Here is a 14,485-nt window from a genome sequence, read left to right on the forward strand (position 1 = left end):
AATCTGACATTGGCTTTGTTCCCTTAGGTTTAGGCCTTGGTACTCTTGGTGACTGAATCCTGGACTGAGTGACCACTCAGGGCTTTTCTGGTGATGTCTTGACCCACCTCAGACTGGGTTATTCTCTCAAGGAACAAATGGTATTTGGTGAAGAGCCTGTTTCATGTGGCTGTGTGAGGTTCAGGTGAGGGAATGCAGTGTTTTCATTAGGTTAGGCTGTCCACTGCCACAAAGTCTCAAATTATAGGCCTAGAACCTGGAGGAAACTCATTTTAAAATTGAGGGTGGGAGCTGTGTCTCTAGATCACAAATCAGTTGCTATCCCTGGACACAAAAAGGCATATTTAGGGACGCCTGGGTGGCTCATTCAGTTAATTTTCTGCCTTTGGCTCAAGTCATGATCTTAGGGTCCTGGGATCGAGTCCCGCATCGGGCTCCTTGCTCAGTGGGGAGCCTGCTTCTCCCTCTGCCTGCCACTCCCCCTCCTTGTGTTTTCTTTCTCTCTCTGATAAATAAATAAAATTTAAAAAAAAAAGGCATATTTAGAGCCTAGGAAGGAGAGTGTTTTGGGGCTTGGTTGCGTTAGTCATAGATGTGTAATTAGGACAACTGTCTAGATTCTCAAACATCAAACGCCAGATGGTTCCCTGCCCTGTTAGTTCTGGTTCTTAACCCATAGTTTAACAAGTGCAGTGTGGGTCAACATACATTTGTGGATCCTACTCTACCAGAAACTGTCCCAAGGACAGAAAGGAATGGGACACAACCCTTGCCCTCAAGGAGAGGAGGGTCTAATGGAGGGAGCAGGTAGACAGACTGGCGCCCTCACCCGAAGGGCTCTAATGTAGGCTTGTAAAGTTTGTAATGTTGGTTTGTAAAGTTTTTGTAAAGTTTGTGAACTTTACCTCGAGTTTCCTCTGGCATCCATAGTGGGGACTGATTCATCCCAGGGGCTCAGGGAAAGGTCTGAAGAGGGGACAACATTTGGTTTGAACTTTGAAGGATTGTTACCTTACCTCTTTCACAAAGGTTTTCGATGTAGCTTATAAGGATACATACTGTAAAAAGGACAGATATAAATAAAATCAGAAAAAGAGAAAATGTGATTTAGAAAGTTAAAGACCGGGGAAGAGTTAAAATGTAGATATTCACACCTTACGGCCCAACATAGTTATTACATCTGTCCCTTTGCAAAAGCCAAAAGTGAAACACATTCTGTTCTAAGTATTGTCAGAGAGCAGAAATGTACAGTAGTTCCTGAGTGTAGATTGTTTTTCTTGGTACCCACTCTTTTTTTAACTTTTATCTTTTTCATTTAAAAAATTTTTTTAGAGAGTGAGTGGGAGAAAGAGCACGTGCGAGCATGCGAGTTGGGGGGAGGGGCAGAGGGAGAGGAGAAGAGAAAGAATCCTCAAGCAGACTCCACGTTGAGCGCAGAGCCTAACACGGGGTGATCTCACCACCCTGAGATCATGACCTGAGCCAAAATCAAGAATCAGACACCCAACCGATTGAGCCACCCGGGCACCCCTCTTGGTACCCACTCTTAAAGAGCTTCATGGGGGTGGGAGGGAGGTGGTGGTTAATGGGTGAACCTGTAAACCACCGTTTCTTAAAGTATAGTTCAGGGACCTGCATTAAAGTTGTCTAAAGTGCTTGTTAAAATGCAGAGTCCTGGGCCTCAGTCCCAGACTTCCCAAATGGGAAGCTCTGGGGAGTAGAAGCCAGGAATCTGCAGTTTTATGTGCTTTCCCAAATGATTGCTCTTTCACTCCACAGTTTGAACCTCTATAATAGAAGGAAACCTCACCAGTATTTTGAAAGCCAGTGCAGTAGCAAATAAGAGTACTTGGCCTTGGGGTGCCTGGCTGGCTCAGTCAGAACATGCGACTTCTGATCTCAGGGTCGTGAGCCCCACGCTGGGTGTAGAGATGACTAAAAAAAAAATAACTTTAAAAATAAACTTAAAAAAAAAAGAATACTTGGCCTTTGTTTGAAGATTGGGTAGGAATTTTTTTTCTTTTTTTTTTATTCTTATGTTAATCCCCATACATTACATCATTAGTTTTAGATGTAGTGTTCCATGATTCATTGTTTGTGCATAACACCCAGGGCTCCATGCAGAATGGGCCCTCCTCAATACCCACCACCAGGCTAACCCATCCTCCCACCCCCCTCCCCTCTAGAACCCTCAGTCTGTTTCTCAGAGTCCATCGTCTCTCATGGTTCGTCTACCCCTCCGATTTCCCCCACTTCATTCTTCCCCTCCCGCTACCTTCTTCTTCTTTTTTTTTTTTTCTTAACATATATTGCATTATTTGTTTCAGAGGTACAGATCTGAGATTCAACAGTCTTGCACAATTCACAGCGCTTACCAGAGCACATACCCTCCCCAGTGTCTATCACCCAGTCACCCCATCCCTCCCACCCCACCCCCCCACTCCAGCAACCCTCAGTTTGTTTCCTACAATTAAGAATTCCTCATATCAGTGAGATCATATGATACATGTCTTTCTCTGTTTGACTTATTTCACTCAACATAATACCCTCCAGTTCCATCCACGTCGTTGCAAATGGCAAGATCTCATTCCTTTTGATGGCTGCATAATATTCCATTGTATATATATACCACATCTTCTTTATCCATTCATCTGTCGATGGACATCTTGGCTCTTTCCACAGTTTGGCTATTGTGGACATTGCTGCTATAAACATCGGGGTGCATGTACCCCTTCGGATAGATTGGGTAGGAATTTAATGGGGGAGAGAGCAGAGTGCAAGAAAGGGCAGTTTCACTGACCTGGATGGTTCATTGGTGGCGAGGTCACTTTCAGGTGATATTTTGGAAGACCTACAAATGTGGCAGTTCAGGCACATGGCAGGGCCACTTCTAAGCACAGAGAGGAGTAACGGATGCCACTGTTCTTGATTAGTCCAGCTTCCTCTTGGCCACCTGGGCTCTGCTCTGCAGGCCTCCTCTGGCAGGCTCTTTTATTTTTTGAGCAAATACTTTGTTTTTTTCTGTGCCCCCAAGTGCAGGGTTCTGAGAACACAAATGTGTTCTCCTTCCTGTTGAAAAAGCGTTCCCGTAGCCCTGGGGTCTAGTAGTGGCTTGGTTGGTGAGTTGGCAGAAAGAACAGTGGCTGTTGAAATTGTGTTGAGTGTATGGTGTGCTTGAGACATAACAAGTCAGCGTTAGCACTAGATTATTCCTCTTTTCTAGTCACTGAATTGTATGTTTTGAAATCTTTATTTTGGAAGACACTTATTGGGAAGGGGATGAAAGAGGGGGTCACACTTCCTTCCTTGGGTTATATTTTAAAAGAATTATTGTTTAATTTTAAAGATGGACCCAAAGGTATAAAGAAAAATACCATGAACATCTGGTTTAAGAAATAAATCATTTCCAATACTTTTGAAGCCTTCGGGAGCATGATTTTAAAATTTAATGAGTAATGGTCATCATGAGACTTGAGAAGTCCCTTCTGGTGGCTCTCTGTCCCCTGCTCTTACGTCACATTTCCTCGAAGTGTATCGAAAGCCTCTGAGTTGGTGTGTCAGTAGTGGGTAAGCAGGGAGCATAGCTGTGTACTGTCCTCTCAGGTAAGATCTGTTGCTATACTCTGTGTCCCCGGCAGCCAAGCGGCCACAACTCGTGCGTGATGAGTCCTCTCTGAGAGGAGCTGCTTCTGTGCAGCTTTCTCCTTGACTCTATTCACTGGCACTGGAGTTAACACCCCTTCCTTCGTGCCATTTCAGCTGTTCACACTACTGTCATCCTCACCCTGGTTTGCTGGTCTCGCTCCCCTCTAAGAGCAAAGAACTCTTCTTCACCCAGCCCTGCTGCTTCCTGCCTGGCACCAAGCAGCCTGGCCCTGTGCAGTAGAGGGTGCTTCTCATTTCTAGGCTGAGGGGCCACAAGGAGCACCATGAGTTCATGGGACCACTGTAGACAGCTCTCACCTCAAGCCTGGGGATTTGGTAGGACCTGGCTTCCGGCGCATATCTGGCCTTCAGGAGATTGGTACAGAGAAAAATGGCCTACTCACATGAGCCTGTGAACAGCACTGTGGGTGAGGGGAAGATTGTTTGAAGAGGCGCTATGTCACACTGTCGGGGCTGAGGCTGGGCCAAGGAAGACAGGCCGGCACCCCAACTCGAGGACAACAGAGCTCTGGGCACTGCCGCATCTCACGGTTCCCATGTGTTTGAGCTTCAGTACCCAGGAAAGTTTCACAAGAAACTTAGGAGCCAGATCCCGTGGCTGTCAAGTATGGGATTTTTTACAAATTGAATTTAAATAAATCAATTCAGTCTCAAAATCCACCATGATCGTTTCATCAAAGGACATTTTAACATTTAGAGTAAGAAGCCCTTGACTTTGGAAGAAAGGGCATTCTGATACATTGATTACACTTCTGCTTAATGAAGAACAATGTACAATGTCTTTACTTTTACCGTTTTGTGACAGGCTGGTGAAACACCGTCTCACGACCCAGCATCAAGTCAGAGATTGTATCTTGCGCCACTGGCCAGTCAGCTGGGGAGCGGTGACTAGATGTTCCAGCCTGTTTTGCTGAGGATAGTGAAAGGAACGAGCGGCTCCAGCATGAAAGGGAGACAGGGAGTCCGTGCTGGGTTGACTCTAGATTAGCTGGGCTTTGATGGAGGGGCATGTGTGTGTTTGGGTTTGCTGTGCCGGGCAAGGGAGCAGTGGAATTTGTCTGAGTTGAGCTCACACATTGAAGTTATTGAGCGCCTTACACGCAAGGCCGTGACCTGGACTCCCAGCCGAGAGGCCCACGTGGCAGGGCTTTAGCGGGGGGAGCCGAGGACAGGCTCACATCTGCTCAGCTGCTTACGTAACCCTGCTTCCAGCTCCCAGAGCCAAGAAAACACACAAGCCAGCCCAGCGGGGCCTAGGGCCTGTGGTAGCACATGCCATGCGCCGCACAGCAAGGGAGCCTCGGCTCAGCGTGAGGACTGTCATGAAGCCCTCATCCTCTGCTTCCTCCCCTTGCCCCTCTCTGAGGCCCCTGGCAGTGGCTCTGAGATTTGATAGCAGTTCGTTGTGGTTCTGGGCAGAGCTGGTCACTGCCCTCCTGGAGTCCGAGCTCTCTGGATTTTCTCATTGGGACAGCACCAGGCACGCCGTGGAGGACAGCCCCTGCTGCATGGCAGGGGTGTGCAGGGCACTCAGGGAGGCCTCCTGACTGGCGCTGGACCCAGGAGGCATTTGGCTCTAGATCTGCAGCTGCCGCTGACTGCTGAGGACTGACCAAGCTCAGGCGTGAGCCACCGGGCTCTCGGGGCTGTGGAGGCTTCAGAGAAAGCAGGCAGGTGGGGAAAGAATTGCCACGGATAGCAGGATTGGGGATCAGGGTGCTCTGGATGTGTCGCAGACATGCTGGGGGTTGTGAGAAGGGCCGAGAGAGGAGCAGGAGAGTGAGAAGAGGCTGTTGAGTAATAAAGCCCTGCATGAAGCCATTGGAGGAACGAGTCCCTTAGACAGCTTTAAACCAGGGTAGTTTTCACTTAGGTTCTGCCGCCCCCTCAGCAGGGAGCTCCTTGAGGTCAGGAACTGTCTTGACTCTTCGGTCACCTCCCCTCCTTCACTGGGCACACAATCTGGCACACAGTAGGTGCCTAGAAAGTGTTGATTAAAACAAATTGGAAGTGGCTTTGACACATACCATAGGAAAAGTTGGCGTTAAACACTTCAAAAAAGAGTCTGGTTTGGCACTTGAGCAGGTGCCCATGGATTGTCACATGCTCTTGGCACCTCCTGTGTGTGTGAATGAGTGTGCTGGGTTTGGGGAAGGGGAGGGGGAATAGAAGATGGACCACCTAGGGTATCAGCTCCCACAGTCTGGTGGACAGCAGTGTCACTTGGCCGAGGAAACTCTGGAGCAGAGGCAGGTTTGGCCATAGGTGATGATGGGATTGGGGGTGAATAGGAGTTCGTTTGGTGCCAGTTGGATCCCAATCCTGCAATCTCCAGATGGGAAACCAGTATCCTGAGAGTGGGTGACACTTGCCTAAAGATCATCCAGCAAGTCACTGGTGGAGCCGAACCAGCGCCCGGGCAGCCTTTCTCCTGTCCAGGTCTTCTACCTCAGGACCGCCTCTTTAGAACCCCCCAATGGGCAAAACTAAGATGCTTTCCAGCCCGCAGGTGTCTGCTCTCGGGAGGTTGGGCAGACCAAGTGTGAATTCCTGTCTTCTGGGTTAGTTTCAGAAAATATGAGCAAGTTGGTAGCGTGACAGTCCAGATGCCTCTTGGGTTCCCAAAAATGGAGTTATGTTTAGCAGCATCTTCAGAACCAGAGGTAGGGTGGGGCTGCAGGGAAGTGCAGGGGGATGTTGCAGATGTTGTGGGGCCCTGTGAAGTGAGAAGAGCCCAGTGACTATCTTCTTTTCATGTTTTTCACAAGTGCACTGGGCTGCAGGGCCTCCCAGAAGCTTTGCCAGGGTCGAGCAGCCCAGGCCTACTGGACCTTATGGGGAAGGGCTATCTCCACGAAAGCCCCAAAGCTCGTGAAGATGAGAGATTCAGCTCCCCATTGCCCAGTCACCTGGGCTGCTTGTGATTTACCTCTGTCCTTCCCCAAATTGGCCAACTCATTCCCTAGGGGAGTAGCCTGAGATTCCATATTTTTTACGAATTGCCTCACATGATTCTGATGATGGGTTTGAGAAAAACTGGTTCAGGTGACCCCTTACTTTGTGCTGGAGCATAGTACCCCCTCACCCAAGGGCACCCTGAGAAGTTGGAACTGAGTCAGTTGTGTGAGGTGAGGCCTCTGTGCCCCTGCGCCGGGGCGTCTGCTGTCTGAGCTTTGGTAACGAAGAGAGCAAAAGGACAAAGCTAGATCGGGGCTTTATTAATTTTAAGATTCCGTTCTGTCTTTTAATGCAAAAGTCTGTTGTTAGAGGAAAGAGGGAAGGGCATTTCTGGCAAAGAGAAAAGTGTGGACATAGGCATGGTTTATTGGAATGGGGAGGGAGGTAGAGCTGACTGAATGAAGGGCTTTGTGCCAAGCTAAGAGGTTTGGCCTTACTTCTTTTTTTTTATTGTTATGTTAATCCCCATACATTACATCATTAGTTTTAGATGTAGTGTTCCATGATTCATTGTTTGTGCATAACACCCAGTGCTCCATGCAGAACGTGCCCTCCTCAATACCCACCACCAGGCTAACCCATCCTCCCACCCCACCTCCCCTCTAGAACCCGCAGTTTGTTTTTCAGAGTCCATCGTCTCTCATGGTTCGTCTACCCCTCCGATTTCCCCCCTTCATTCTTCCCCTCCTGCTACCTTCTTCTTCTTCTTTTTTTTTTTCTTAACATATATTGCATTATTTGTTTCAGAGGTACAGATCTGAGATTCAACAGTCTTGCACAATTCACAGCGCTTACCAGAGCACATACCCTCCCCAGTGTCTATCACCCAGTCACCCCATCCCTCCCACCCCACCCCCCACTCCAGCAACCCTCAGTTTTTTTCCTGAGATTAAGAATTCCTCATATCGGGTGCCTGGGTGGCTCAGTTGGTTAAGCGACTGCCTTCGGCTCAGGTCATGATCCTGGAGTCCCAGGATCGAGTCCCGCAGTGGGCTCCTTGCTCAGCAGGGAGTCTGCTTCTTCCTCTGACCCTCCCCCCTCTCATGCTCTCTCTCTCTATCTCATTCTCTCTCAAATAAATAAATAAAATCTTAAAAAAAAAAAAAGAATTCCTCATATCAGTGAGGTCATATGATACATGTCTTTCTCTGACTTATTTCGCTCAACATAATACCCTCCAGTTCCATCCACATCGTTGCAAATGGCAAGATCTCATTCCTTTTGATGGCTGCATAATATTCCATTGTATATATATACCACCTCTTCTTTATCCATTCATCTGTCGATGGACATCTTGGCTCTTTCTACAGTTTGGCTATTGTGGACATTGCTGCTATAAACATCGGGGTGCATGTGCCCTTTCGGATCCCTACTTTTGTATCTTTGGGGTAAATACCCAGTAGTGCAATTGCTGGATCATATGGTAGCTCTATTTTCAACTTTTTGAGGAACCTCCATACTGTTTTCCAGAGTGGTTTGGCCTTACTTCTTAAAGACTACACACATGGCCTGTGAGCCATCAGAGGTGTTTTCTGTTTTGTTTTGTTTTGTTTTAGCAGGAAAGTAATATGATCAGATCTGCGTCTCAGAAGAAAATAAATGGATGGGAATGGGTCCAATGATGGTGGAACTGAGTCAGCATTGGAGGGCGGGAAGGTGTGAGAAGTACCAGGGGATGCTGAGGAGGAGGAAATGGGGAGTCTGCACCTGCTGACAGGCAAGAGGAGCAAGAATCACAGCTTCCTTTTCTGGGGCTCGTTTCAGGGGGGTGAGTGATCTCTGGGCACAAGTGGTGCTTGGAGCGCCACATATTATTGATGAACAAATAGGGCAACGGAGTGATGCGTGCTGGGCCTCGGGTGGGTCTCACGAGCATGTTTCAGGTGAACTTGATCCCAGTTTGTGGTCCGAATTCTCACCTCTATTCTGTAGTTGCCTTTGTTCTTGTGGCTACTTGGCTTATTATGCTAGAGTAACAATTCTGAAAATATGTTCTCTGGTCGAATGGTTCTATGGCCAAATAAGTTTGAGAAAAGGTAGGTTATATAAAGTGAAGGGGATTTCTTGACTGCACAACTTCTCAGAGCCTTTGCTGTGCCTCATACTTTTCAGAAGCAAGATTTAGTATGCTTATTTGACCAGGGGACATGTTCTTCCATTGAGCGTTTTACTGGAATTATTGTTTCCTGTAACCTACTTTGAGAAAGTCTGGCCTCCAGGGAATACTGGGGCTCTGGGTTTGAGTATTTTTTTTTTTCAGATTTTATTTATTTATTTGAGAGAGAGAGAGAGCATGAGAGAGAGAGAACACGAGCATGGGGGAAGGGACAGAGGCAGAGGGAGAAGAAGCAAAGTCCCCGCTGAGCAGGGAGCCCAACTCGGGACTCGATCCCAGGACCCCGGGATCATGACCTGAGCCAAAGGCAGACGCCTAATCGACTGAGCTACCCAGGTGCCCTGGGTTTGAGTATTGACCCTGTCCCCAGTTTCCTGCGTGTTCCTGGGCCTGTTACCTTTTCCCTGCCCTCGCCTTGCATGCTACAGGAGGGGCGGTCCCTAGCTGAGGAGTGCAGTCCTCTCCTAGCTCCACCTCAGGAAACGAGGATTTCCATGTCTGTATCTGGATCATGACCTTGGCCTCTCCCCCTACTCCTAACCTATCACTACCTCAGAATCCACCATCCACGTCTCATCGATTTTTCTTCTAAGCCAAGAGCTCTCTTACTATTCTCTCATCTGGAGCTGTATTCTTCCAGGCTAGAAACTTGGGGGACCTCTCTGACTTTTCCTCTCTTATTCATCCCCTTTGTTACTCCACGACCTACGTTTACTAAGCATTCTTCTTTGATGTTCTTTTCTGCTGTTTCTCTTCTCCATTTCCCTGTACTCTGCTCTGGGTCTCAGTTCCTCCAGTCCCTACCCCTGGAGTTTTTTTTTAAATCTGTGCATCAGGTGTCTTCCTGAGACATGGGTTACTCACACCACTTCTTGCTACCTTCTGATTTGAGGCTGATTTCCACAACACCATCCTCCCCAACACACACTTACACACCTTTTCCCAGCTAGGCTAGGTTCAGAGTCAATGGAAGTCATTTGTGCAAGGTCACACAGTTGGGAGGTGGCACAGTTAGGTCTCAATCTCAGGATTCCTAAAAAAGTGCTTTCTCATCCATTTTCTCTGATCCTTACAACAACCTTTCAGGAAGTCTAAGCAGCAATCACTCCATTTCCAGTTAGAGCTGAGAAACCTAGAATCTCAGGGGGTGTGGATCATGGGCAGTTGAGTGCTTCATAGGGTGACCAGCTGTCCGGCTTTACCTGGTCCTGAGGGGTTTCCTGGGATGGTTGGTCATGCTAGTGCTGGATGTAAGTGCCTTTTTCATGTCACACTGCCTCCCAGGAGGATATGTCTTCTGAGGCTGTGGCGTAGGGGAACCCTGTAGCCTGCTAACTTCTCCTTCCTTCCACCTCTCTAGTCGGCCCCATGGTGATCGAGTTTAACATGCCTGTGGACCTGAAGCTTGTGGAGAAACAGAACCCAGAGGTGAAGGTGGGCGGCCGCTATGCCCCCAAGAACTGCATCTCTCCCCACAAGGTGGCCATCATTATTCCATTCCGTAACCGGCAGGAACACCTCAAGTACTGGCTGTATTACTTGCACCCAATCCTACAGCGTCAGCAGTTAGACTACGGCATCTATGTTATCAACCAGGTGAGGTCTGGGAAGATGGAGTGAGGGAGGGAGTGTGTGTGTGTTTGCGCACATGTGCGCACATACACGCACGCAAGGATGTGAGTAGTGAGGGTTAAGAGAGAGAACGTGATACTAGACATGTGGCATTTTATAACCCCGCCGCCATCGTCCTCCTTAAGCAATGCAGATAAGCTAAATACCATACAACTTGCTTGCTTCTTGCCGTCTGCTCTTTAGGCAAGGGTAATTGCTGGGGTATTTTGTTTTCTTTTTGTTGCAAGTGCCCTTCCAGCAAAATTGAGAGAAAAATGACAATCCTAATTCTCCCAAAGTAAAGCACTGATTATTTCCTGCCTTTGGGTAGCTATGTATTTTCCTTTAAAAAAAAAAAACAACACCCATTTAAATATCAGAGTTTTAGGCAGCTTCGAAATTATCCAGTCTAACTGTATCTTCTGGGACACCTGCAGGAGATTGCACCCTTAGATCAGGCCTGAATGCCAGCCCCTAGCAAAATAGCTGGGTAAGTCTGATTAGTAGGCCACTGAGCATCATGTGCCCTGGGCTGGGTCTGAGAAGAGAGAGCTTCTCACTGCATGTCTGATTCATGCGTGTTGAGCTTAGCCGTGCTTATGAAACTAATGTGGAAGACATGTCAGCCTTGAAGTCATGTCAGCATGACCTGGAGAATCAGATTGATCTAGAATGCAGTTTTTAAAAAATAACTGATTTCCAGTTTGTTTGAGAAGCATTATTATTTTTCTAAGAATGTAACTTTGGTGTTTTGAGTTTTTCAAAATACCTAAATTCATATTTTTATAATCTACTAGGTGGAATAACACATTTACCCTGTCTGTATACTAAAGTTCATTGAAATTCATCTGAAGAGAACAGTATGCCCAATTCTAAAAGGCTCACTGTCCATTTCATTTCAAGATAAAGTCTGGATCTGCTTGAGATAGTAAAATTGTTGGTAGTTGACCACTTCCGTCAAAGTAGAGGGACTTTGTATGCCTTCCTGGGACCAGTGGGAAGCTGGAAATAGCAGTGTGTCCATCGACCATTTCTGAGCACTGCTGTGACATAGTGCTGCAGAGAGAGTCTAAAGAAGTAAGGTCCCAGTTCTGTCTGTCCGGAGGCTTCCTTCCTCACAATGCCAAGTGGAACCCTTCCAGGGAATAATTTATTAATAATCCCAAATAGTATGTGATTGGATGGTGGCTGCCAAATGCTTTGGAAGCTCAGAGGGAGGAGAGAGCAGTGAGTGACCTGGAAGAACCAGGATATAAACTGCGTTCTAAGGGCTGGAGGGACATCTGGGCATCTCAGCTGGGCATCTCAATGCAGAGAGGAGCTTTGCATGTTCCCAGAGATAAAGTTGACCACAGGGGTAGGAAGGCAGCAGAGGTGATAGGGCCAGGTGCAGGAGCTGAATCTGTCAGGTAGGGAAGTCCTGTTAAAAGGGAACTGAAGTTTGAGGTGGGGGGAGTAGGTGGCAGGCAAACCCCTCGAGGCTGTTTGAGTCCCCTGGCCAACTGAGGCACAGACCAAGGCCCTCAGAAAATCGGCAGGCAAGACAGCCAGACAGTTGTGGGTCATCTTAGAAGAATATTTGAGAATGTAAGAGAGAATAGGTAAATGCCCTATATAATCCAAGCCACTTCAATCCAACAAGTATTTGTTTAAGAAAACCCTTGTCATCAAGGAACATTTGTCTGATGCCAATGAACACATGTTGATCATGGCAAGATTCAGGAGCATATTAAAACAATGGCAGTGAGCGCCTAGAAGAGGAAGCCACCATCGCTGGGAGCCAGTAGGGAATCACTGAAAACAAGCCATGCCAGCTTCATCGCCTTCCTCTCTTCCCAGCTATTGTACCAGTAGGTGAGGGATACACTGTAGACACAGTGTTGTCAGATCTTACTACGCAAAGCATGGACGGCCTCCCACAAATTGGCCTGACCACAGGATAGACAACTGTGGGCTAGAAGCATATAAATTAGGTTAAAATATATACTTGAGTAAAGTGCGAAAAAGAATTAGTGGTGATGCTGAGCTTTTGAATTTAGGTGACTGAGGTCAGGGAAGACTGGAGGGAAGGATGCTAAGGTAGAGATATGTTATATTTTAGGGGAATTGGGAGACTTCCCCGTTCAATTACAAAGTCAAAACAAATATTGGACCAGTGAAATTTAGCCGGGATCTTAAATTCCTATGACATAATTTATATAGCTATTTCCCAGGCTTCATACAACAGGTTTTGGAGTACTTTGTACCAGCTAGATGCTCCTGCCTGCCCCAATCCAAGCTGGCAGAACAACTAGACGGTGCCAAGCTGGACGGTGGCACCGCCGTGTTGGCTCCCACCGGACGCTGCATAAGACCGGCTTCTTCCAAAGTGTGCCTTCCGAAATGGAGCTCTGAGGCCACATTTGAAAAATGCTGGATTGAACAACGGGAAGCAGGCTTCGTTCCGACACAGCCTTGCGGGCTAGTGTACGTTACAGCCTCCAAAACTGCTCGGCACACGCTGTTTTCTGAGCTTGGCTGACTGGAGATCTGTTTTCCAAGAATTGTCTCAAGCAATGGACGTTCTGTGCATTACACTTGGGGGAAAGCAGGCCTCAACCAACACCCCCCTCCCCTCCATCCCCCACCCAACCCACCTCTTTACTTCCCTAGGCTACTGAGACCGCCCCCCCAGTCTCTTCCCACTTGCAGCTTAACATCGGAAATATTTTATTTTCAGCTTTCCAAACATATTTACATCTTTTTTCCCTCTAGTCTCGTCTTGTCAGTATCACTATCTCACCACCCCCCTTCCATGTCTTTTTGCTTCTCCATCTTTTCCTTCTTTTCTGAGGGTTACCTTTCCACCTTAGGAACATCTTTTCCTCCTTATCTCTCTCTCCCCCAGCTTATCTTATTTATTCTGCTCCAACTCTACCCTGATGATTTCTTTGGGAAAGTGTGATCTGACTTCCAGATAACCGAGTCATGAAGAAACTTGAAGTTTGCTCAACCTTTCCAGTAAAGAATATCGTCCGTATGATATCCGTAAAGAGCACATAATAAAGTGGTGAGAGGAAACCTAATCCTTGAAAAGAGGCAGAAGAAGAAACGTTTGGAGCATACCCCACCTGCAAATTAGGAATTTCCTCTGTTCTCTCTTGTTACACAAAGAAGAGGAAGAAAGAGAATTGGTAGCATCTGGCTTTGACCCTCATGTAAATAGGCATTCAAGCCTCCCATCATCCCCCTGCCTCAGACACCCTCCTGTCATCTTGACTCTTTGTTCACTGCCTGCCCCATTTAAGATGAGAGAGAAGGAATGCTTGAAGTAGGAGCCTCTGAGACCTCTATTCCAAGGGTTCTCCAACAGGTTTTCTAGCACAGAACCTCCTGCCCCATTAAAATACTATGCAGTACCCCCAGCAACAGCAGGTCACAGTGGTGCTATTCTACTTGAATGGGACACCCTGTCCCCATCTCTGCCCCTCCCTTCCCCCAGGTAGTATGAAAATGTCTACTCTCTCGCACCCATGAGGAGACAAGGCTCAGCGAGGGGAAGGGACCGGTAGGAAGTCACATAGGTAACAGGAGGGCTCCAGCCCAGCCCCTGTTACCTGGTGCCCTCTTGCAGCCTCAGCACTCACTCTGTCCTCTGGGCCATTTGGTCCCTTCCTTAAAGTCTTTCTCGCAGCTGGGTGGGAGGGCTGGGAGCGAGCTTCCGGCTCGGACTGCCTGGTTCCAGCTCTGCCACTGCCCCGCGCAGTGACCATAGGCTTGAGTTCTTCAGACCTCTGTTTCCTCATTGGTGGGAGGGAGAGGTTTTGGTATTTGCACATGGGCCTATAAAGCACCTGGCACAGGGCGAACTCTCAGTAAACATTAACTGTCCCTGCTATGATTTGTGTTCCTTCTCCCCACTCACCCCTCCTTTCTCCCTGCCTGTTTTTTCTGCCCAGTGCTATAGTGATGAACTCTTTACTGCTCTCCCTGCCTCCTGCTTCACCCATACTCAGTATCAGCCACAAGACCCTCCCTCCCATTTGTACGGCCTCCATGGGGTCAGAGGATAGTGGATAGTGACAGAAAACAATCTCAGGGGACTTAGGGACCATGTGAAGCCCAACAGCTTCTCCGAGTAGGGTTGTGTCTCAA

The 14,485-nt window shown here is 47.8% G+C and overlaps 1 protein-coding gene across 2 annotated transcripts in view; it reads left to right on the forward strand.

Moving 5' to 3' along the window:
* The window catches only part of B4GALT1 (beta-1,4-galactosyltransferase 1), a 49,354-nt gene that overhangs the window by 16,252 nt on the left and 18,617 nt on the right, over window positions 1-14,485 (forward strand). For both annotated transcript variants that reach the window (XM_035016486.1, XM_035016487.1), the window contains exon 2: window positions 10,101-10,336. In XM_035016486.1, coding sequence (XP_034872377.1) covers window positions 10,101-10,336 — 236 coding nt within the window. The remainder of the gene's footprint in view (window positions 1-10,100; window positions 10,337-14,485) is intronic.

This window comes from Mirounga leonina, unplaced genomic scaffold (assembly GCF_011800145.1).
Source record: "Mirounga leonina isolate KUSES-001 unplaced genomic scaffold, KU_Mleo_1.0 Mir_170, whole genome shotgun sequence".
Classification (NCBI taxonomy): Eukaryota; Metazoa; Chordata; class Mammalia; order Carnivora; family Phocidae; genus Mirounga; species Mirounga leonina.